The sequence below is a fragment of the Ranitomeya variabilis genome, chromosome 3 (genome assembly GCF_051348905.1).
Source record: "Ranitomeya variabilis isolate aRanVar5 chromosome 3, aRanVar5.hap1, whole genome shotgun sequence".
Taxonomy (NCBI): Eukaryota; Metazoa; Chordata; class Amphibia; order Anura; family Dendrobatidae; genus Ranitomeya; species Ranitomeya variabilis.
Window position 1 is genome coordinate 81,908,487 of NC_135234.1, and position 22,648 is coordinate 81,931,134.

The following is a 22,648-nucleotide window of genomic DNA, read 5'->3' on the forward strand; positions in this document are numbered from 1 at the left end:
CGACCGATGAAAAACGTTATGAATAGAAAAGGATGCAGGGAGGTCCAAACGGAAGGAAACAGGGTTAAGAATCTCCAATATTTTATACGGACCGATGAACCGAGGCTTAAACTTAGGAGATGAGACCCTCATAGGGATAAAACGAGAAGACAACCACACCAAATCTCCAACACAAAGCCGAGGACCAACACGACGGTGACGGTTGGCAAAAAGCTGAGTCTTCTCCTGGGACAACTTTAAATTGTCCATCACCTGCCCCCAGATATGATGCAATCTCTCCACCACCGCATCCACTCCAGGACAATCCGAGGATTCCATCTGACCGGAGGAAAATCGAGGATGGAACCCCGAATTACAGAAAAACGGGGAAACCAAGGTGGCAGAGCTGGCCCGATTATTGAGGGCGAACTCCGCCAATGGCAAAAAAGCAACCCAATCATCCTGGTCAGCAGACACAAAACACCTCAGATATGTCTCCAGGGTCTGATTAGTCCGCTCGGTCTGGCCATTAGTCTGAGGGTGAAAAGCAGACGAAAAAGACAAATCTATGCCCATCCTAGCACAAAATGCCCGCCAAAATCTAGACACAAATTGGGTTCCTCTGTCAGAAACGATATTCTCAGGAATACCATGCAAACGAACAACATTTTGAAAAAACAGGGGCACCAACTCGGAAGAAGAAGGCAATTTGGGCAGGGGAACCAAATGAACCATCTTAGAAAAACGGTCACACACCACCCAGATGACAGACATCTTCTGAGAAACAGGCAGATCTGAAATAAAATCCATCGAGATGTGTGTCCAAGGCCTCTTAGGAATAGGCAAGGGCAACAATAATCCACTAGCCCGAGAACAACAAGGCTTGGCCCGAGCACAAACGTCACAAGACTGCACAAAGCCTCGCACATCTCGTGACAGGGAAGGCCACCAGAAGTATCTTGCCACCAAATCCCTGGTACCAAAAATTCCAGGATGACCTGCCAACGCAGAAGAATGCACCTCAGAGATGACTTTACTGGTCCAATCATCAGGAACAAACAGCCTATCAGGCGGACAACGATCCGGTCTATCCGCCTGAAACTCCTGCAAGGCCCGCCGCAGGTCTGGAGAAACGGCTGACAAGATAACTCCCTCCTTAAGAATACCTGTGGGGTCAGAGTTGCCAGGTGAATCAGGCTCAAAACTCCTAGAAAGGGCATCCGCCTTAACATTCTTAGAACCTGGTAGGTACGATACCACAAAATTAAACCGAGAAAAAAATAATGACCAGCGCGCCTGTCTAGGATTCAGGCGCCTGGCGGTCTCAAGATAAATCAAATTTTTGTGGTCAGTCAATACCACCACCTGATGTCTGGCCCCCTCGAGCCAATGGCGCCACTCCTCAAACGCCCACTTCATGGCCAAAAGCTCCCGATTCCCAACATCATAATTCCGCTCAGCGGGCGAAAATTTACGGGAAAAGAAGGCACAAGGCCTCATCACGGCGCAGTCAGAACTTTTCTGCGACAACACTGCCCCAGCTCCGATCTCAGAAGCGTCGACCTCAACCTGAAAAGGAAGAGTCACATCAGGCTGACGCAACACAGGGGCAGAAGAAAAACAGCGCTTAAGCTCCTGAAAGGCCTCCACAGCATCAGGGGACCAATTAGCAACATCAGCACCCTGTCTAGTCAAATCGGTCAATGGCTTAACGACATCCGAAAAACCAGAAATAAATCGACGATAAAAGTTGGCAAAGCCCAAAAATTTCTGAAGACTTTTAAGAGAAGAGGGCTGCGTCCAATCACAAATAGCTTGAACCTTGACAGGATCCATCTCAATGGAAGAGGGAGAAAAAATATATCCCAAAAAGGAAATTCTCTGAACCCCAAAAACGCACTTAGAACCCTTGACACACAGAGAATTAGACCGCAAAACCTGAAAAACCCTCTTAACTTGCCGGACATGAGAGTCCCAGTCATCCGAAAAAATCAGAATATCATAAATTTATCCAAAAAATCGCGGAAAATATCATGCATAAAGGACTGGAAGACTGAAGGGGCATTAGAAAGACCAAAAGGCATCACCAAATACTCAAAGTGGCCCTCGGGCGTATTAAATGCGGTTTTCCACTCATCCCCCTGCCTGATCCGCACCAAATTATACGCCCCACGGAGATCAATCTTAGAGAACCACTTGGCCCCCTTTATGCGAGCAAACAAATCAGTCAGCAACGGCAATGGGTATTGATATTTAACCGTGATTTTATTCAAAAGCCGATAATCAATACATGGTCTCAAAGAGCCGTCTTTTTTTGACACAAAGAAAAAACCGGCTCCTAAGGGAGATGACGATGGACGAATATGTCCCTTTTCCAAGGACTCCTTTATATATTCTCGCATAGCAGTATGTTCAGGCACAGACAGATTAAATAAACGACCCTTTGGGTATTTACTACCCGGAATTAAATCTATAGCACAATCGCACTCACGGTGCGGAGGTAGTGAACCAAGCTTGGGTTCTTCAAAGACGTCACGATAGTCAGACAGGAACTCAGGGATTTCAGAGGGGATAGATGATGAAATGGACACCAAAGGTACGTCCCCATGAGTCCCCTTACATCCCCAGCTCAACACAGACATAGCTCTCCAGTCAAGGACTGGGTTGTGAGACTGCAGCCATGGCAATCCCAGCACCAAATCCTCATGTAGATTATACAGCACTAGAAAACGAATAGTCTCCTGGTGATCCGGATTAATACACATAGTCACTTGTGTCCAGTATTGTGGTTTATTATTAGCCAATGGGGTGGAGTCAATCCCCTTCAGAGGAATAAGAGTTTCCAAAGGCTCTAAATCATACCCACAACGATTGGCAAAGGACCAATCCATAAGACTCAAAGCGGCGCCAGAGTCGATATAGGCGTCAGTAGTAATAGATGACAAAGAGCAAATCAGGGTCACAGACAAAATAAATTTAGACTGTAAAGTGCCAATGGAAACAGATTTATCAAGCTTTTTAGTACGTTTAGAGCATGCTGATATAACATGAGTAGAATCCCCACAATAGAAACACAACCCATTTTTCCGTCTAAAATTCTGCCGCTCGCTTCTGGACAGAATTCTATCACACTGCATGCTTTCTGGCGTCTTCTCAGTGGACACCGCCAGATGGTGCACTGGTTTGCGCTCCCGCAGACGCCTATCGATCTGAATGGCCATTGTCATGGACTCATTCAGACCCGCAGGCACAGGGAACCCCACCATAACATCCTTAATGGCATCAGAGAGACCCTCTCTGAAAGTAGCCGCCAAGGCACACTCATTCCACTGAGTAAGCACAGACCATTTACGGAATCTTTGGCAGTAAATTTCAGCTTCATCTTGCCCCTGCGATAGGGACATCAAAGTTTTTTCTGCCTGAAGTTCCAAATGAGGTTCCTCATACAGCAAGCCCAAGGCCAAAAAAAACGCATCCACATTGCGCAACGCAGGATCCCCTGGTGCCAATGCAAAAGCCCAGTCTTGAGGGTCGCCGCGGAGCAAGGAAATCACAATCCCAACCTGCTGTGCAGGGTCTCCAGCAGAACGAGATTTCAGGGACAAAAATAGCTTACAATTATTTCTAAAATTCTGAAAGCTAGATCTATTCCCTGAGAAGAATTCCGGCAAAGGAATTCTCGGCTCAGATACCGGAGCATGAATAATAAAATCTTGCAAATTTTGTACTTTCGTGGTGAGATTATTCAAACCTGCAGTTACACTCTGAAGATCCATTATTAACAGGTGAACACAAAGCCATTCAAAGATTATAAGGAGAGAGAAAAAAAAGAAAGACTGCAGCATAGACAGACTGGCAAGTGATCCAATTAAGAGCACAGAAAAAAAAAAAAAAACTCTCAGCAGACTTCTTATTTCTCTCCTTTCTCAGCCAAGGATTTTAACCCTTTAGGGGGCCGGTCAAACTGTCATGATCTCCATGGCCAGAGAACTAGCATAAGCCTCTATAGGAACAAGCTCTTGGAAGATGTAACTATACTGACCATGAACTAAACCTACCGCATCATCTAGAAGTAGCCAGGTAGCATGTCCTACTTTTTATCCCTATATGCCCAGCGCCGGCCGGAGAACTAAATAATGCTAGCAGAGGGAAATATAAGACCTGACTCACCTCTAGAGAAATGCCCAAAAAAAAAAGGAGACAGAAGCCCCCCACATATATTGGCGGTGATATGAGATGAAACAACAAACGCAGCAGGAAAATAGTTTTAGCAAATTTGAGGTCCGCTTTCTAGATAGCAGAAGACAGAAAGCATACTTTCATGGTCAGTAGAAAACCCTAACAAAACACATCCAGAAATTACTTTAGGACTCTGGCATTAACTCATAATACCAGAGTGGCAATTCCTGATCAACAAGAGCTTTCCAGACACAGTAACGAAACTGCAGCTGTGAACTGGAACCAAAATACAAAAACAAAACATGGACGAATGTCCAACTTATCTAGTAGATGTCTGGGAGCAGGAACAAGCACAGAGAGGCTTCTGATAACATTGTTGACCGGCAAGCATCTAACAGAGAAGCCAGGTTATATAGCGACACCCAGATCTAATCAGAACAGGTGAACAGGGAAGATGATGTCACAAGTTCAATTCCACCAGTAGCCACCGGGGGAGCCCAGAATCCAAATTCACAACACCACTCCTTTCAGCTAAGAACAGGAAACTGAGGCTACAATTTGTACAAGCTCATCGAAATTGGACAGTAGAAGATTGGAAAAACGTTGCTTGGTCTGATGAGTCTCGATTTCTGCTGCGACATTCGGATGGTAGGGTCAGAATTTGGCGTAAACAACATGAAAGCATGGATCCATCCTGCCTTGTATGGAGCATCTTTGGGATGTGCAGCCGACAAATCTGCGGCAACTGTGTGATGCCATCATGTCAATATGGACCAAAATCTCTGAGGAATGCTTCCAGCACCTTGTTGAATCTATGCCACGAAGAATTGAGGCAGTTCTGAAGGCAAAAGGGGGTCCAACCCGTTACTAGCATGGTGTACCTAATAAAGTGGCCGGTGAGTGTATAAGGGGACAATACAAATATCTCTCCGAAGATCTGTTTATACCAAGGAAGGTGACGGTCACAAGGGGGCATTCTCTGCGTCTGGAGGAGAGAAGGTTTTTCCACCAACATAGAAGAGGATTCTTTACTGTTAGGGCAGTGAGAATCTGGAATTCCTTGCCTGAGGAGGAGGTGATGGCGAACTCAGTTGAGGGATTCAAGAGAGGCCTGGATGTCTTCCTGGCGCGTAACAATATTGTATCTTACAGATATTAGGTTCTTTAGAAGGACGTAGATCTGGGGATTTATTCTGACGATATATAGGCTGAACTGGATGGACAAATGTCTTTTTTCAGCGTTGCTAACTATGTTACTATGAAGTAGTGGATATGTAAAGTATAAATCCTTGCGATATAATAATATACACCTGTTGGTCAGAGAATTTTCCTGCATGGCTGGAGTATTTTGCTGTCCTCATTATGGGCACTGAGTGTTTACACTGTCTTCCTAGATCAGTCAGATATCTGAAATAGCTTGCAGCTCACTGGCTGATTTGATGATCAGTGACTTTGACAACGAAATGTGCACAGTAAGCCATTGGTAACCTCAGCACTGGCCATTGGTTCGGACTGGAATTTCCACTACCATAAATATTTTTCTTCTTTCAGAAAAGAGAATAATTAGTAACACTTGATAGTCTAGCTCGCTTGACTAAGGTAGTTGTCTGAAAACTCTTATGTAGTACTGCTTTGACTTGACAGATTGACTACCTCGAGGCACAAAATAACTTGCATTCATCTGCCAACTTCATTCCGTGCCCTTTCGTATTTTAGTGTATGAGAAGGAGGAAATCATGATATAGGTTACACATTGGCGGCAGAATGTACATAATAAGGGATTGAACTCATTTTATACAGTTCATCATAAACGTACAGCACAGTAATTGTAAATCACATTTGTTGCATAAATTTCTGGGGCTGAAAATCTGTATTTTTTTTTAGCAACATGTGCATGGAGTTTTATAAACCTGACTCTGATGAACAGAATACTTTTTTTTATTTTACAAAAAATCTACCATGCGTGAATACGTGAATTGGTAATTGATAACTATACTGTAGCACAAATTTTTGAAAATATTCCTAGTCAATAAATCAATTAGTGCCCAAAACCTCCCTTAAATGGAAATGGCCATTAAAATCAACTCCTTAACTGCACGCTACAGGCTTGAGAAATCAGCGTTTTAATTCATATGCAAATGAGGAGTGATGGAGCACTTCCGGAGCCCCGCTTCACAGGGTTGTTTTCCCGCCCTGCACCAGCCTCTTTTGCTTAATTTCTTTGCCTTGCTTATGACATTACACAGACAGTGAGCTATGAATCAGGCAAAAGAAGCTGGTACAGGGTGGGAAAACAATCATGTGAAGTGGAGGCTCAGGACGTGCTCTGTCACGCCCATAGCACTTAACATCAAATTTGCATGTAAAGTAAAATTGGATTTCTTGGTAATGCACAAACAGATTGAATATATAAATGTGATGTGTCATTTGATTTAGCTGTCAAAGACCAACATGCGTATATGTGCGGTGTGTGGAGGCGGGGAGGAGGGAGCATCTTACTGACAGATTTCCTTTAACTATTACAATACTGTATTAATTTATCCTACAACTGGATGATCATCTCAATATACACTGTTGACCAATTCTAACTAGCTTCATTAATTAAACAGTTATGACTAGCCTCGATCAATGGAAAACTATTGGGTAGCCCCATCAATGAGACCGATTTCAAATAGTTCCATAAATGATTGAATTATGGGTAGCTTCATCAAGGAAAATTATTGCCTAGCCTTGTCAATGGAAAAATTATGACTACCCTCATCAATGTACATTCAGTTCTAGCTACTTTAACAGCCTATGTCTTCATCAACAACTTTGAAATAATTTTTTACCTGTATCTTTGGCAACTTCTGAAACATCCAAGTTTCTCATTTCAGCCATGTATCCCAAGACAGTGAATATGACAAAGCCGGAGATGAAACTCGTCATGCAGTTAACTGTGCTCGTCACCATTGCATCTCTGTAATGCACAGTCAATATAGTATTGAGGTATGAAATTGGTAAAAGAAAATTAATATTTACAAATTACATACTGACAGCTCATCAAAGTTGTGGTTGGCAACTACCACCAGGGTAGAGCTCATGTATATCTTGCAGGCACCCAACTGTTTAAATGGCTGCCCACTCTACCTCGATTTATGTCCCACTCAGCAGAACTAATGCTGACTATACAGTGCTTACTGGGGCAATGGTCAGTCAAGGCATCAAGGAGACCATGACTAGTTCCTGCTACAGCACAACCCTGGTGACTATTGAAAGAAGTGCACGGCATTTTTCGAAGTTCAAGTTCTTCATCCTAGCTGTTTAAACAGATGGTCGTCTGCAATTGAGCACTATGAAGTCTAGTAACCATAGCTTTAGTTACAAGTTCACTTTATGCCCCAAATCCGAAATAAAAGATTATGAAATATGTAAAACTCCAAAACAATAGGGTCTAAAAAAAGGCAGTCACTAGTTTAGCCCAATCATAGCCATGTTGTACGACTATTTGAGGTTGACAGTGATTCAAAATAAAGGATGCTTAGAAAGTTGTACGTAATCACAGTCCCTGTAAGGTAAAGTTAAATCAATCATCACTTACATGCATAAAAAAAACAAACTAAACACTAATCTTGCTTTGCAAAATCAGTCTTAGGATTTCTCATGAACTTAGAAATGGTCTCAATTAAAGAGAACCAGTCATTTTCCATAAATGTGTTATTTTTTTAGCTAATGACAATCCTGTAAGTTCTCCTGAATTCGTCATGGTTTATTTTTTCTGTTTCTGGACTTATGCGATCAGGATATACGGTCCTCTCTTCCCTGCATATGAATCTAGCCTTTTTATCCAAAATGTGAAAGTTCTGCAAGAAAACTTCCATGGAAAAGATCTGAGGGCTACACACCCTTGAGTAAAAAGACTAGATTTTACTTACAAGGAATAGAAAGCATATGTCAGGAAAGGAGAGGAGGAAAGATAAAAAAAAGAGCTAAATTTAAGAAAACACCAAGATATTCATGTGGTAAAAAATAATAATAATAATACACATTTATTATATGATTGGCCAGAAGTTGGAAAAAAAACTAATTATTTGAAAGGGGAGCCTTCCGGAAAACCAGGTCATGTATACCATTCTATAAATCATACGCTTACCCCTTATTATAGGCTTAATTACTGCAGAATTGAGTAGCACAAGTGTACTTTATTTTACATACTCATATAATGGTATAGAATGTTTTTTTGGAGTGAGCACTGAGCACTGTATTCTTACCAGGTGGATATAGAGCTACTATTATTACATATTACAAATATATATATATGATCTTCATAATATAGGTCTTAGCGAATCAATACAAACAATAATTTGAGCTCAGACTTATTGCATAGAATTTATCACCGCTTTCTTTTGGATTTATGTGGACCTTTTTTTTACCATTTTTATAGTGGCATTATGCATCTATTGTGAGAATGTATGACATTCAGCAATTGATCTAATTATACTTAGGTGCTACATTCTCCTCGTGAAGAAAGTATTTCTTATATAAGATTGCAATCCAATTCTGGTGCTTTATATTGATTACACATACTGTAAAAATATCGCTACATGTCATTATTCCTATTGTGAAATTTGGCTCACTCCCTAAAATTAATCCTGGGTTTCCTGGTCCATTTTTGTGTCTACCCGCTAGGACAATCACTTGTCCTAAGTTTTTTATAAAACTTGTATGTTTAACTTTTTTTTGTTAATAAAATTAATTCTTTTTTTACTTGGTATATGCTTATAGGTCTAATTATTTGAAAATCTGATTAAAAAAAACAAACCAGATGTTAACAAGATAGACTGGATGATTATGGACAAAGATGTGTATGCGTAGTTTATTTTTGCTTTCTAAGAAAAAGCTTTTAGATTTTTTTTTGTATTACCATAAAATGCATTCATGAAGCCAACAGAAAATTAAATTCTCTGATGACTGTGTGGTCATGCAATAAAATAAATATAATTTTCAGGGAAATTAATAAAATGTTACTAATACTAACTGGTAGCAGTTGTTGTGAAATTTATTGTAGCTAGCAAAGGCCAATAAAACTCCAAACCCAGGGCCCAGGGAGAAGAAAATCTGTGCTGCTGCGTCCACCCAGACCTGCAAAGATAAAGCAAAAGAATGAATGGAAATTACATTTCACAGTTGAAATCAAGTAATATTTATCTATGGATAGAGGAAAGAACGTAAATCATGGCGGGCACATTTCCATTTTATCAACACTTCGAGCTTCTCTTTCTACTGAGCCCCTATCCTTTGTTTCCACAGCCTTATAACGCTGGCTTACAAGATAATTGTTGTCTTGTTGGTTGACAGCTACATATCTCTTCTGACATTCCCCATAAACATGCACATCCGGTTCAGTCAATCAAGGCTATGCAAGTCAGTCATTGAGTAAAATGAGCTGCTGCAATTCACAGGTAGCCGTTTACCTCCTACTCAGAGTATCGGCAGAGCCTGTACATTATAGCTCATTGGCTGATGCCACCATCATTAGATTCAGATGAATTTCCTCTCATCTCTATGGCTTTCTTTGCTGTAAAAATCTTGAGTGGGTTGCTGTCCATAATTCTACATATGTATGCAGATCATATTGGCTTCATTAGTAACCAATTATGGAAAATCCACCCAAGGCCAAATTTTCAACACATTGGCATTGAAACTCTACAATACAAGAATGAAGCATTTATCCCAGACTATGTCGAGAAAACAATTTAAATCCATAGTTATTGATGTAACTAATTAAAGAAAAGTCCGAAGGCAAAACAAAATCAATACTTCTCATTATGGAACAGTTAGGTATTCCATACAAAGTACAATTAATAATGATAATAATAATAATAATTTTATTTATATAGCGCCAACATATTCCTCAGCGCTTTACAAATTATAGAGGCGATTTGTACAGACAATAGACATTACAGCATAAAAAAATCACAGTTCAAAATAGATACCAATAGGAGTGAGGGCCCTGCTCGCAAGCTTACAATCTATAGACAATTAGGTTCATATAATATACACAACCTCTTTATTTCTGCTGGTAGTCATGTTTGTGATGATGACTACAGAAACTATTGTGTGTCATACACTGTACATAAAATAATTGGGGTTTTTTTTCCATCCAAGTACAGCCTCATTGTTTGTTTTAGTCATTCAATCCTGTAGCATGACTTTTTTGCCTATTCCATTGCCTGCAGGTCCAGTATCGCACTTCCTCATGTAAAGCTTCATTAAAGTGAAGATCTTCCTTCTCACACATGTTGGTTTCCAAATATGATTTAATAAGACTTAGTAATGAAGGGTAATTTTGAAACGAGAATTGTTTTCATGATACCATTGCTGGTTCCAGGGTCTCACCTCCATACACAAGATAGCTTTTTTAGCTTAGCCAGCTCCTTCTGTCTCTGGATTACTTGAGATGGAGGATCTTGGTGAGCCTGATATCCAGATTTCTTCATCTGGTCACTGGACATCTAGTAATGAGGATGGAAGGGCAACGTTCTCTGCTGTGTCAAAATGTTGAAGCAGGACCGCGGGACAGGTGCTGATAATATAGTTAGAACTGTGCAGCTTTCATAATTACTCAATATTATTCCGATTAAATCATATTTTCAAATAAAATAACTTTTTAACTACTGTATCTGGACAGTCCTTTTAAATCATGACATGGAATCCCTCATGTTAAGAAAAGTGATTGCCAACACCTACAAAAGTTGGTACAAATCAATTTGCAGGATCTGCTTCATCGGCCATGTTAGAGATCTCTACCCATCTGACAGGAAGCCAGAGAACAGTGTCCTACCCCCCTGTAGGAGTGCCAACTGTCCATAAACTCCAGGACAGTCGTAAATAATGGGCACTTTTTTGCCCAGTCCTTAGAAAAAAAATGTAGGGCATCCATGACCTTTTTTTGACAATGGAGAAACTTACACTGATTATTTTCACTGTAATTATCATAATTTTATAGTTCGCAGTGAATGCAGCTAAAAAGTCTTCATATTAGAATTCTGGGCTGTAGACATGTATCACTTATAATCATAATGAATTATTATGGTTTTCCAATGTGTTCACAAAAAATGTTGTCTGTCCATCACTTTTTTATAAACTGTCCAGAAAAAAATAAAAAGTAAAGTTGGCAACCCTGCCATCCTCTGTCTGCCGTTCCTATTTTGATTAGGCGATCTGGCGAGAGATTATCGTTGTTGCGTTATGCACATGGGATGTCGCTCCAGGCAGCATAATCAAAAGAAGAGTTGCAGAAGCAGTCAAGTAGGAGGCGGTGCTCAGGTCAGGGCTCTCTTCCATCGGTCACAGATTACTTATATGTTCAAAGGATCCGGTCCTGCAAATTGATTCCACCAACTCTGTCCACAATACATGTAAAAGACATCACACATGGCAACACTTTTGCTATTTGCTTGTATTACCTAACATGCAAATGTCACCAATGAAGTGCATGACAATCTTAGGCATATGCTCCTTTATTTTATGGCCCTTGGCTCAATCTCGAGCCATGGGGACTTCATGGTTGACCATTCAGTTCCTGTAAATTCAAACCATTAAAGTTATATCCATGGGTGTCAGGAACTGTCGGAATTCCATAACAAATTCTTAGCACGACTGCCCACCAACTCAATTATATTTTGGGGGTCTCTCCACTTTATTTGCCCCCTTTGGTGCTTGATATGTTTGCTTACTATGTATGATGTCTTTTTACAAGTGGATCTGATTACAGGATTGTGAGAACCTCATCAAACACGCAGTTTGGGCCAGTAAGTTAATCTCCCTGTCTTTATATTGAACTGTTGTGAACACAAACAACACATTAGTATAATTATTTTCCAACCCCATAAATACCCTACAGAGATATACAGATAAGTCCAATTTTAGAAATATTACCTGGAAAAAATACAACATATATGCACAGATTGAGTCAATGAACTATGTCTCATTGCAAATCTTTGAACAAATAATTTTAATAATAATAATTACATGCTATAACTTCTCTTGGTAGGAAAATAGTTTAATTTCCTAAGAACGTGAAAATAGCAAAATGAAGTCATGAAATAATTCCCTCATTAAGGGAACCTAAAAAGTTGCTCTAGACATTGTCCTTTTTAGACAAAGACCTTGACCATCTGACGAGGATTATAACAATAATTTAACATTAATTGACAGCCTATCATTTGATGATGATGACAAGTTGATGTCCCTAACCAGAATAACCAGAACAGAAATAATTGCCTGGCAAATTGCCAGCGTGGTTTCCTTCGAAGGCAAGAGTGGTCACGTTGTACCTATGGCCGGTTTAGTTTGCCAAGTCTAGATCAAAGTAGTCAACGAATATTGGTCAATTTTGGAATGCGATGATCTACATATGTAATATTTATATAGTTTTGTGTATTTGTAATTATCCACCCTACCTCTGTGGTCAGCAACTTCTCCCAGTCAGGTTTCAGGTAGAATAAAACTCCTCTCCAAGCACCAGGGAGTGTTGCCCCTCGTATTAATAGCAATGTAAGCACAATGTATGGAAACGTTGCAGTAACCCACACCACCTGTAAACAAGAATCAAAAACTAAAATTATCTTATACATAAATCAATTAGTCCAGTAAGTGGCACAGAATTTATACCCAGGGACAAGTAAAGCCCTTTGGCACAGGCTGTTATTTGGCCAAATTACTAGTCAGTGTAGAATGACAGCCAAGCAAACATCTTTTACATGGCAAAAAAAATCATATATTTTTTTATCAGCACATCATCTTATATAATATGTACTTACAAGATGAATCAGGACTAAATAATTATATTATCCATTTGCATTGGCCAGTGTAAAATTGTAATATTGTTAATTGGTGTTATCGGTAACATTTGTTTGTGTAAATGCAACTTTCACAATCAACTGTAATCTGTAACAAAACTTGATCACAAATTGTCAAATTTTTCTATAGTTCCTCCACAGGGAAAATAAGCCATTACACATTTCCCATTAATATTAGGGGCTCTCTGTGTAACTATGAACATGTCTGGTCCTCCAGGTAGAGGACATCTTGTAGGCACTTTTCGATCAGATTAACTAATGATGGTTCCAGTATGTTGATCTCAAATAAGAGGAAAGTAGACAAGTCTCTAGCTTCATACTAACCTTTCCAGAAGTTTTGACCCCTTTCCATATGCTGAAGTAGACAATAGTGAAGATAAGGAGTAGACAGAGACAAAGCTGCCAGCTAATCCCTCCGAGTTCCTGTAGACCTTTTGATTTGTGTATCTGCAGCACAAGTCGACTGGAAGCAGAAGATGGACCAGAAATCTAATCATTATTAATGATGCAGAGCTGTGAAATGTGCTAACTCCAAATTAGCGTTTGAATTGGTTCTGTGTTAATTATTCATGGAATGTTGCTAAATTATGCTATCAACATGTAATCAGTGGCGGTCATGGTTGTTTAGGATCTGCACTAATTACACATCAGTACATTTTTTAAGCCATTTTACATATTTTATTTGTTGCGTGGACACTGGACAACATATACAATTAATCATGTACAATACCGTGGAAAAACAAAACAAGAGTGCCATCAAAAATAGAAGTCTTGATAGATTATCAACGAAAAAATGCAAAATTGAATGAGCAAAATTAAATCTCAATCAAATCAATATTTGGTGCAACCACCCTTTGCCTTCAAGACATCATCAAAGCATAAAATTCTTATAGGTACACTTGTCCTCAGTATTTGAAGAAACTTGGCAGGGAGGCTGTTACAAACATCTTGCAGAACTAACCACAGATCTTCTGTGGATGTAGGCTTGTGTAAATCCGTCTTTCTCTGTATGTAATCCTAGACAGTATCAATGATGTTGAGATCAATGCTCTGTGAGACAAAAACTTATCTATCATGTAATGCCATCAGATTTATTCTGCAGTAGAACAAAACCCCCAAAATAAATCCAATGTCATAAAGAACAATATTCAGTTTAAAGAAGAACATGGAGTCCTGGAAGTGATGATATGGCTCACTTCCAGGACTCCATGTTCTTCTACTAAAGTGAGGCTGGAGAATGTATAATGCATACATACGCTACGGTCCCCGCTCAGAAACCGGCGAATCCCCACAGTGCGTGTTCTGGGCATGATTGATAAGTCTGCAGTTGCATAGAGTGACAACTTATCGATTTTGACCGGACAGCAACTTTAAAGACCACTTCTTGCCAGATGTTTCTTAACAGTAGATGAGTGTAGCTAGGTCTCACAGGTTGCTGCCAGTTCTCAGCTGATAGCAGTGCTAGACATCTTCTAATTTTGAAGGGAAGAAACATGATGTGCCTCATCAGCTGCACTAGCCTTCCTTGGCCGACCACTGAGTCTACAGTCCTCAACGCTGCCCATTTCTTGTTGTCCACTATACAGAACCCTAGAGGCAAATACTTATGTATCATGCAATACCATTAGAAAGTCGTTTGATTGGCTCCAAATTTATTCTGCAGCAGGACAACAACCCCAAACCTACAAGCAAGGTCAATAAGAATTATCTTTAGTGTAAAAATCACAAGGAGTCCTGAAAATGATGATATGGACTCCAAAGTGCACTGATCTAGACATCATTTAGTCTGTGTGGGATTTCATGGAAATAAAGAAGAATTTGAACAAGCCTCCCTCCACAGAAGATCGATGGTTAGGTCTCCAAGATGTCTGGAACAACCTCCTTGCCGAGTTCTTTCAACAACTGTGTTCAAGAGTGTCTACAAGAAGGCAAATTGTGATCTCACCTAATACTGATTTTATTTAGTTTTTGCTTTGTCCACGTTCCATTTTGTTAATTGATAAAAACAAAACCATTAACACTTCTATTTTTGAAAGCATTCTTACTTTGCTGCATTTTTTCACACCTGTCTAAAACTTTTGCAAGGTACTATATATCACAATATTAAAAAGCAAATACAAAAAGCTAGGCTTTCTTTCATCTGGGAAAAATTCTGTTTGGTGCCTCTACCCCACAAAGCATATATCAAACCGTGTATGCTGACATATATATGGATTTGTTTGTAGTTCAATGGTCCATTCATCACCTTGACCTGCCTTTATACTTGCAGCCTGTATTAAGAGGTCCTGATATTCTCCACCATGCAAAATAAATCTGTGGCCGAAACAGTACCGTATGTATCCTCATTATTACTGAAGGAAGTGTCTCATGGAGCGAATCTTTTTGGAAAATGAAGCCAGTGGGGTGATCTGCTAGTCTTCTATCACCACCTGCAATCACCTGTTGTAACCCCATACATAGGGGTATTGAAGCATTAAAAGGCGGTAGAGATGAGCAATTTGATTAGCGCTGCCCTGGTCCGACATCCAGTTTGGTCCTCCTTCACTTTTGCTTCCCGCATTTTTGGCATGTGTCATGACGTTACAAGGCCTAATAAGCAACAAATGCACCTAGGATGCAGGACCAAGAATGCTGGATGCCAGAAGTGAAGATGGCTGCTACAGAAGACCAAACTGGATGGCAGCACAAACTGAATTTTAATATCTACAACGCAACTATTCAATTTTAGTGGCTGTCTATGCAATGCACAAAAGTGATGGTTTTGTAGAAGGTCTCTAGCTGCTTAACAGGGTATATTGGCAGGATAGTATTTTTTTTTCCTAACACACCACCTCAATCAAACTTTAGTATTGAAAGGTCTGGCAGCCCCTCCAACTATGCACCTGTTAAAAGTATTAAACATTTCTAAACAACAATTCACTCATTCATGTCTGCACTAATGTGAAAAGCCCATCACTATCTGGGCATGTAGGCTCCAAATGTAATGGATTCAAAACTATTTTCATACTTTTTATGGACACTGAAGAACTTTTCATATGCAATACACAAAGAGACAGTTCTCTTTTAACGGGTCCTCAAGAAACAAACATGACATTATATACGGTTTTGAATCTTTAACATTTTTATTTGCAATACCTGATCACTTAAAGAAAAGGTCAGCTCATATTTTTTATGGTAAACATCTGTTAGGTTGCAGTCAGTTATATTACTGGACTGCATAATATCAATTCTCAATAAAGAAATGCTAAGTTTGCTTGATTTATTCTCAAAGTCTACTGACATGAGCAATGGAAACCATTTGGTTGGTGTATTTGTCACACTGACTCTTAACCCTGCCACTAATTTCCTGATACATTTCACTGTGATACATTTGCAACTTTTTGGATCATTCCAACTACCCTCATAGTCCCTTAGACTTCACCACACTTACATGCACTTACGTGTAAAACTCCTCTGCCGGTGATATAGAGCTGTTGATCCAAGTCACACTACTATTCTGAAAATAGTTGGTGCAGTTCTCTGTGTTCCACTCGTTGCGGCAGCTGGTCCAAGGCAACTCAGACCGGAATGAGAATATGAGGTAGTAGAGAGCCCAGGCCATAATGGTGTTATAGTAAGATGCTACATAAAGTGCTATTATACAGATAGCATAGCCAATTCCTGGAGAGTGAACAAAGAGAGCAGAAAAGTCAATGGGGTTGTTCAGTGTCTATCTGATGGATGTCATAACTTGCTGATCGGTGGGTGCCCGATCACTGGGATCCGCACTGAGCAGCAGAACAGTGAATTATTAACCATGACTAGGCACTTTTAGCCCATATAGTAAGCAAAAAAAAGCAAACAAACATTTTTTTCTTAAGTAGTAAAACAAAAAATAATCAATATTAATTGAGCAACATCAAATCACTGACCCCTAGAGAAAAATAACAGGAAGTGTGTATCGTAAAAGAAAACTAAAAAAAACAAATAATGCTGGAGTTGCAGTCTCTTTTTTAAAACCAATTCCACTTCACTTGGAGGTGGGTTTCTTTTTCCTATTTTTTTCAGTATAAGAAAATGGGGATATTCAAACTGACAAGTCAAGAAATAAAAAATATTGATCTTGGAATTCGAGAAGGAATAAAACAAAAGCACCGAAAAAAAAAATGGCAGCATCTCTAAGAGGTTAATCCCTTCACGACAACCGCCATATCTTTATAGGGGGTGTGACAGTTATAATGCCTTTTTCTCTCCCAATCCCTGTTTACATATTTAATGTCACAAATATGTTTTATACACGGTAGTACTGCTACACGTATAAGTGTATTACCAGCCGTGTATATGAGTATTGCTACACTTAAAGTGTATTACTCTGATATGTACATATGTCTGTTTGTTTACATGTTTTGCACAGTATTTGCATAATAGGGAAAGTGAGTACCCCGGGCCAGTCATTAGGTATAGTGCTAGCGGAGTAGTACCCCAAGTTGGCCACTAGATGGGGGCTGGGGCACCCGTGTAGCTCACAGGGCTGGCTAGTCCAGAGCATCACCGTGCCACGCAACATTGTAGAAGAGTGGGCCCAGCATCTAGCATCCAGGGGGCCAGAGCACAGAAGAGAGTACAGCAGCAGCAGTGCTAGCGGTGCAGTATTAGTGGGACTGCAGTTGCTAGAGGAAGAAGGCTAAGCAGAACGGGAGCAAGTTATCCAACATGTGGCAGATTTTTGCGTGGGCTGCTATTCTTTGGACCGGGGCGAGACGGCAGAGAATACCCCCACGAGAAGCAGAAGTTCTGGGCATTGAGGACACTGCAGGACCGGAAGATACGGTACATCCCAGGGACAGGCTTAGCGACAGAGAGAAGAGACAAGGGAAAGCGTTGTCAATTGCTGTGATTGATTGTGCTCTGGATGATGCTGTGCTGAGTAAAGAACTTGAAGTTAAAGTGAAGCCGGACTGTGACTCTTTATTTGTGGAACCATCTGCAGAGGAAACAACCCCATACTGGGAGAGCCCAGATGGTGCAGAAGAGCAGTACCGTGGTACTCAGGAGGGATGGGACGACCAGAGGGTGATACAAGGATTACTGTCGGCCATGGCTATAGCCCTGGCCCCGACATCCTACACACATACAGCGCAAGTCAGAAGCGGGTGTATGGAGTGAGCTCACGTGGCGTGTTACAGTCAGGACCTGCCTCTATCAATCACAGGTGGAGCAGTGCTTCACTCCTGATTGCTAACCTGTTAGATGCCCCTGATGAACCCCCATATTTTTTTTCCAACTTCTAAACTCATCACTAAAATAATAATAAAAACAAAAACTGGACTTGTTTGCATTGCTGTAAGTCGTACCGATGAGCAAAGTCATTTCATGGTTATTTTTACCACAAAATGTACACCGTAAACCCAAATCCCAAAAACCAATGTCGGAATGGCGGCGGGGGGTTCTGAATTTCTCCATCTTGGAATTTTGCTTTCTTGCTTTCCAGTACACTATGTGGTAAAATGAATTGTGTCATTCAAAAGTACAACTTGTCCTGCAGAAAAACAAGCCCTCATATGTTTATGGGGACAGAAAAATAAAAAAAGAGTTATGGCTCACAGAAAAGAAAAAAAAAACGCAAATACAGAAATTGGCCCTATCAAGAAGGGGTTAAAGGATATAGAGAACCTTGAAAGTTTTCTTCTTATTTCTTAAAAATATGTTTTTTGTTTTTTTTTAGCACCATGGCACAAGGGTTTAATTCGAAATAGGAATAGGACTCAATTAACCTCTACAGCAGTCAAACTCCAGTCCTCTAGGTCCCACACAGAATCGTATTTCCTTAGTATTAATCAGGTGATGGGATTAATATCAAGGCATCAGACATTGCCACAGGAAATCCTGAAAACATGATCTGTTGGGGGCCGTGAGGACTGGAGTTTCAGAATTCCTTCTCCACAGCTTCTGTGCATCATAGAAGAGTGAAGAGTCAGCTCTCTTTGGGGGTAACAGAAAGACTGTTGGGTTGGCTTGACTCTAGTTGACAAAATTACCATCTTACCTTTAAATAATGGACATACTTTCCTCCATACAGAAATGCAGCCATTTCTATGATATTGACCCAAGGCCAACTCCATATAGAAGAGAGGAATTCCACCAAACACAGCCATGATCACATATGGGATGAGAAATGCTCCTAAAATTACAGAGGTTTAAGTGGCATTAAAATCACAGAAAATACTATGCTTACTATATTGTTCAAAAAGAATGAGTATTGGAAGACAATTTGTCACCACATTTTGGCTAAATTGATGTAAGTCAGGAAAACTTTTAAAAATTCTTATACGGCCAATCTGACATAGATTTTCAAAGTAAGTGCACCGGCCTTATCAGGTCCAAGTGGTCTATGTAATAATGTATGCAGTCTGTATTGTAAATCCTGGTGACAGATCCCATTTAAAAAAGTCTCATCTCAGTAAGACTGCCCCTTTTTCTAAGAAAGTGAATTTCTGTTCTGTAACTAGTGGTCTCCAGAGTGGTAGCCCTCTCTATAATATCCAACTGCCTTAAAGGGTTTGTCTGGTCAAAACAAATTTTCGCCTATACAGATGACAGGTTATAATTTATTCACAAGCGTGGGGGATTCCAACTGATGGGACCTGCAGCGATCAGCAAAACTCTGAACTTTTATCCCCGTTAGAATGGCAGTGCACTTACTCGACCTGCGCTCCATTCATTCCCAAAGGGGGGCCAAACAAAGTGGTAGAGTATGGTCAACAAATTCATCATTACATATGTGGCCCGGCACATGTCTATTAATTTGACCCATCTAACATATTTCCATATGATGTGGTAGAGAGAAACTGATGGAATTTCACAATTATCTGTCACATGAGCTGTTGCACCGAATCATTCAAACAGACAGATTAGAAGATGCTACGTTATTTTTTTTGGTCCAGCTCACCAGTTTAGCAGGAGAAACACAACTTATACCATTTTGACATCAGTTTTCATCAGCTCAGGCAGACGCTACTGACAGTAGTGAGGTGAAGTGTGTGACAAAGAGCTGTCCCGTAATAAACATACCTGTCAATGACAGCAAGGAGAGACCACGACGAGACCTGCTCTGGACGGCTGACAAATTGAACAAACCAGGCTTGGAGAATTCATGCAGCTCTTGAACAGTGGTCATACGCCACTCTGCAATGGGTATCTGTGGGCAACCTCAGATAATTGGAGGAATGCCCCGACCAAAATATAGACTTGGTGTAAACACAAATTAATGTGACCTGAAGTAATAGGGCACACAGACCTATCCAAAAGCCTGAGACAGTAATTGAGACTGTGGCCTATGTGAAGTGATGCTGTGGTCTGAGACACTAGAGGAGAAGTGACCTGAGGCAGTGTGTTTAACTGACAGTGATGGGCTCGCCAGGACCAGTGACAGTCAGTGACTTGTGGACACACTACAAGCTTCCCATGGCTTGAGACTACAAGAAAGACTGTGGCAACATTGGAAAATCTGGGCTGACAGATTGTGTTTTTAGGAAAAGTCGTGTCTGGCTTCAGTATGACAGTGAACCGCAGCACAACTATAATGGGTGCAGGAGTTGCAGACAAACTTGATCCCTGGAAAATAGGGGGCCCAAACTGTCCCTTTGTCCTATATTAGAAGACCAATACTGTTACAGACCCATGATAGTTAGGGGCCTTGTTGAAGGTTTTTCATTGCGGCCCACGAACTTCAAGTTATGCCACTGTCCGTGAAGGTGTACCCTGGTCCCAACAGTTGGTAATCTGAGTTGGCTAAAGAACAAACAATATTTTTTTCTTCTTTCGTTACACGTGACAATAAGACACTCTGTGTGGTCTTTTTTGACCTTTCTTATTCTAGTTTCCTCTACCAGAGGCCTGGGAGCTTGAGGCTTCTGCACAGGATCTTAGTTGTTCCCAGCATTGTGCTTTTCTGGACAGAGAGTTCAGAAGTTGCTCCTGGGATCTGTTGTAGCCATTTTCCCAATTTAGGGGTCACTACTCCAAGTGCTTCTGTCACCATTGGAATCACTATGGTCTTCACCTTCCCCTTCTCTCCAGTTCTTCTTTGAGGCCCTGGTATTTCTCCAGCTACTCATATTCCTTCTTTCTGATGTTGCTGTCACTTGGAACTGGAGAGTCTTTTTTTAGGTGTAATGACATGATTAATTATATTATAATAAAGCCCAAAGTGGAGGATCCAAAATATTATTCCAAACTGGTGAAAAATAAAGAGCAGGAAAGCCAATAATCCAATATTTCTTGAAATCGTCAGAGTCCTGCTGGGCCGTCAGTATCTGATTGATGTCATGAAAGTAATTTAGAGGAAAATCCTTTAATTGCATTTAAACACAGGCATGGAAACACAAGGGAAATGTTACAAAACACAGCAAAGATCAGTCATACACTAAGTACAAGGTCCTTATAATCAAAAACAAGGGTAACCAGACCTGACAGCTGTGTTAGATGTCTTTTCACGTGACATAAGATTATCCTCGACATAATCTGCCTTCTATGAAATAAAGTTCTGCATTTCCTCAGCTTACTCACTATCACGCCATGATAATCCGCCCCTTATTATTTATACAACTCGGCTGTTGGTAAAAATAGATGAACAAATACAATGAGCAGGCAATCCCATCTCCAGCCACAGCACAACCCTACAGTCTATATTTACCTGGTTACCACTCCGTTCTAGATGGCATCTGGCACTCGATCCTTGTAAACAACCCGACACTGGTATCGGTGTCCGACACATTTATACAAGATAAAGAAGAGAGATACCAGCCACGTATCCCAGTTACTAAATGTAGGTACACCAGTAGGACTAAAACCAAGTGTCTTTCAAAAATGTCATCTTTGCAGGACCAAATCTGACCTGTAGATGTCAATGCAGCATTTAATCAAGAATTCGGAATTCAAAAATTAAAAAAAAAAAAATTGAAATGGATTTTTTTTCTTTTTTTTTTGGAGGGGGGTGGGAGGTAATACAACCCCAAGCCACATCAGAGTTTTGAAGATCACATGGGTTGCGGTATGTTTTTTTAGATCCTGCAGGTGATATGGCAGTGACAGGTCACGTGACTAAAGATTGCTGTGTATAGCCGCTACATTGCAACACAATGCAGGTGAATGGGGTAACATTGCAACCCCAACGCTACCGCATTTGCAACCAGTAAGTCACAGAAATTCAAACCACTTGAATTTTATGCAACCTTCTTGTTTCGGTTGCAGTACTTTTACAGCATAAGGCATGAATTGCGACTCCTAAGGTACCCCACCTGAGACAAGCAGGTTGCAAAAAAATTGAACGGTTTGAATTGAAACTTGTAGTTGCGGTACTGCCAAGGTCGCAATGTTAACCCATTCACTTGCATTACGCTGCTAAGTATCAGGAGTATAGAGCAATTTTTGGCCACAAATTGTGTCACAGCAAAAATGACCATGTAGTGTAGTGTAAAATAGTTAAAGCTACAGAACAAATGCAGTATAAATGTGGGTTTTATCTGGTTTGTGTGCTGCTACAGTGGGTCAGCTGCTGACAGGGTTAAGAGTTAGAACCAGCCCAGGATGGGAGAAGTTATGTGGGCACATGGGAATGTAGTTCCCTGTTATTGGGCAGATAGGGACGAGTACTTGAGAAGTAAAGA

General features: G+C 40.5%; 1 protein-coding gene across 1 annotated transcript in view; it reads right to left on the bottom strand.

The window, feature by feature from the left end:
* SLC6A4 (solute carrier family 6 member 4) overlaps nt 1-22,648 on the bottom strand; it is a 182,747-nt gene that overhangs the window by 35,809 nt on the left and 124,290 nt on the right. The window contains exons 3-8 of the mRNA XM_077294287.1: nt 19,027-19,161; nt 16,442-16,661; nt 13,326-13,464; nt 12,603-12,737; nt 9,176-9,279; nt 6,990-7,117 (exon numbers count right to left, since the gene is read on the bottom strand). Coding sequence (XP_077150402.1) covers nt 6,990-7,117; nt 9,176-9,279; nt 12,603-12,737; nt 13,326-13,464; nt 16,442-16,661; nt 19,027-19,161 — 861 coding nt within the window. The remainder of the gene's footprint in view (nt 1-6,989; nt 7,118-9,175; nt 9,280-12,602; nt 12,738-13,325; nt 13,465-16,441; nt 16,662-19,026; nt 19,162-22,648) is intronic.